The sequence below is a fragment of the Centroberyx gerrardi genome, chromosome 20 (genome assembly GCF_048128805.1).
Source record: "Centroberyx gerrardi isolate f3 chromosome 20, fCenGer3.hap1.cur.20231027, whole genome shotgun sequence".
Taxonomy (NCBI): Eukaryota; Metazoa; Chordata; class Actinopteri; order Beryciformes; family Berycidae; genus Centroberyx; species Centroberyx gerrardi.
The window spans coordinates 25,529,761-25,532,260 of NC_136016.1; the positions used below are offsets into that span (position 1 = coordinate 25,529,761).

Below are 2,500 nucleotides of genomic sequence, written 5' to 3' on the forward strand. Positions count from 1 at the left end.
TATTGTATCATATTGCAACATATTGTATCATATTGTATCATATTGTATCACATTGTATCATATTGTATCATGCAGACAGGTCCAGACTAGATGTGCAGCTGAACTGCAGGCAGCGGCTCAAGTCTTAACCTGCATGAAAAATCACTAATCACACTAATATTATTCCTATTATATTCCTATGGAGACTAACAGTGAGTCTGTGATACTCGATAGTGACTTTATAGTGTTTAGAGTTATTTTCATCTCCTCTGGTATCACTATAATATTCCTATAATATTCCTATAGGCTCTCCAATGATATTATCCTGCTTAAACTCACTGTGGGATGACTGTAGTTCCCGCTGTAAAGCATTGAAGTTTTAGGTGAAATGCATCTGATGAGTATCAGAGCAGCGAGCCGCAGCGGGACACTCTGTACAGACCGGAGGACTAACTCACTTTAAACCACATCATCTTGTTCAGTGAAGTTCACAACAAACCGCTGAAACTACACAAGAAGAAGAAGAAGAAGAAGAAGAAGAAGAAGAAGAAGAAATGTCGATTCAGAGTGAAAAGTTTAAAAGCTCCTACCTCGGAGTAAACCATCCCCATGTCTGCCAGCAGGAAGACACCTGGACACGTAAAGCTGCACACAATGAACCACGGAACTTCCGGTCTTATATTTCAAAATAAAAGCCTTCGAGTAGTACAAAGTACCACAAGTGAAAATAAAGGCTATGTTTAAGGAAGAATCTGCAGTAAACTTAGAAACAAAATCGAGTTTTTGTTTCTTGTTTTTGTTGTTGAGTTATTGAGGGTTTTTTCACCCAAAATTTCACAGCATGTGGACATTTTCAAAATAAAAGCCTTATTGATAAACAAGTGTTATAATGTAACACTTGTTAGATCCTTCTCACAGTAGGCTATATGGAAATAATCAAAATATAAGCTTTATTTGCTCACACATTAAGATCATTTTTGAGGAATACAAAGCACCAACGTGAAAAAAATGAAGGTGAAGGATGATTTTTTGGTAAATGAAATGAGTGAAATGAATACATTTTTATATAAACTTTGTTCTTCCTAGTGATAAAATCTATACCTTTATTTTGAAGGTAAATCGCCGTACGTCCGGTCTCACCCTGGCTAACTGCGTGTGGCTTGACGCAGCTCTCAGACAGCAACAAGGCGACACACCTGTCTGTCTGCTGAGCCGCGAAGAAGAAAGTTTCACTGAAATACGTCACAGAGTCTAGTTTCCCTCCGGTGTTTCTGTCTCTGTTTCTATTCTGTCTGTCTGGGTTCTACTGGACTTTACTGTGTCACTGCAGAAACAAACAAGTAACAAAATGATTCCAGCAGAGAAAACTCTAATAAAACCACAGGAGATAAAAGTATGATAAAGTCACTCTAACTCACTGTAAACACTATTATATTAAAGGAATATCAGAGTGATTTATTGATAGTGTTGTGTTTACTGAAACCTTCTAAAATGTATCACTGGATTACATAAATTATGTAGATTAGCCTATGTATTTCTACCAGAGGTGTGACCAAGTCAACTTTGCTCAAGTCCCAAGTCATCTCAAGTCTTGAGGCACAAGTCCCAAGTCTAAATGTAGAACAGCAAGTCAAGTCCAAGTCAAGTCCATGTCATTAATGTCAAGTCTCATCATCACTCACACAGCTGCTGTCAGAGAGGAGGAATAAATAGAGAGGTGTCACTCTGACTCTGTTTCCAGGAACCACAAACATCGTCAGACTCTGCCGTCGCTGTCTGTCAGTCAGAGGGGCGGGGCCATGTCTCACCAAGCTCCTCCCCCATCACTCCTCCAATCAGAGCGTCTTCCAGACAAATCTGCAGCAAACATCTTACTCAGTGAGTTCAGACCGTCTGTCAGACATTTTGACCCAGCAGGTCTTGGTATTATTGATAGATGTGTGTGTGTCGGTTTGTTCTGAGCGCCAACATGGCGGCGAGGCAGAAGAACAGGAAGCTTCGCTCATAACGGAGCTGCTTGATAGAAAACAGAAGAAACAGACTCTACTGTATTAATTCAATCAGAACCTGATCTGGAAACCTCCAGTCATCCCAACGCTCCTCCAGGTTTCTCTGTTTCTCTTTGTTTCAGTCGGACCGTCGTCTCTGTGTTCGCCGCTAGCTTCTACAGAACAAATGTAGGAACGATCTGATTGGCTGACGAATCCATCCGTCCACTCAGACAGACAGACAGGCAGACAGACAGACAGACAGACAGGCAGACAGACAGACAGGCAGACAGGCAGACAGACAGGCAGACAGACAGACAGACAGGCAGGCAGGCAGACAGACAGACAGAGAGACAGGCAGACAGACAGACAGACAGACAGACAGACAGACAGGCAGACAGACAGACAGACAGACAGACAGACAGGCAGACAGACAGACGGGGCAAAGCGGCCGCTGCCTTCGTCAGTATCAGTTGTCAGCATGAACTCACTATAAGCTGTTTTCTGTAGATTTGTCTGGAAGACTCCTTTAT

At 42.0% G+C, this 2,500-nt stretch overlaps 1 protein-coding gene across 5 annotated transcripts in view; it reads right to left on the bottom strand.

Annotated features, from left to right (window-relative positions):
- Positions 1 to 612, bottom strand: part of ankrd22 (ankyrin repeat domain 22) — a 16,003-nt gene extending 15,391 nt beyond the window's left edge. For all 5 annotated transcript variants that reach the window (XR_013507557.1, XR_013507556.1, XR_013507558.1 and 2 more), the window contains exon 1: positions 570 to 612. Coding sequence is in view for 1 of the 5 variants with exons in the window: in XM_078290856.1 (XP_078146982.1) it covers positions 570 to 590 (21 nt within the window). In the remaining 4 variants the exon portion in view is untranslated. The remainder of the gene's footprint in view (positions 1 to 569) is intronic.
- Between the last annotated feature and the right edge of the window lie 1,888 nt (positions 613 to 2,500).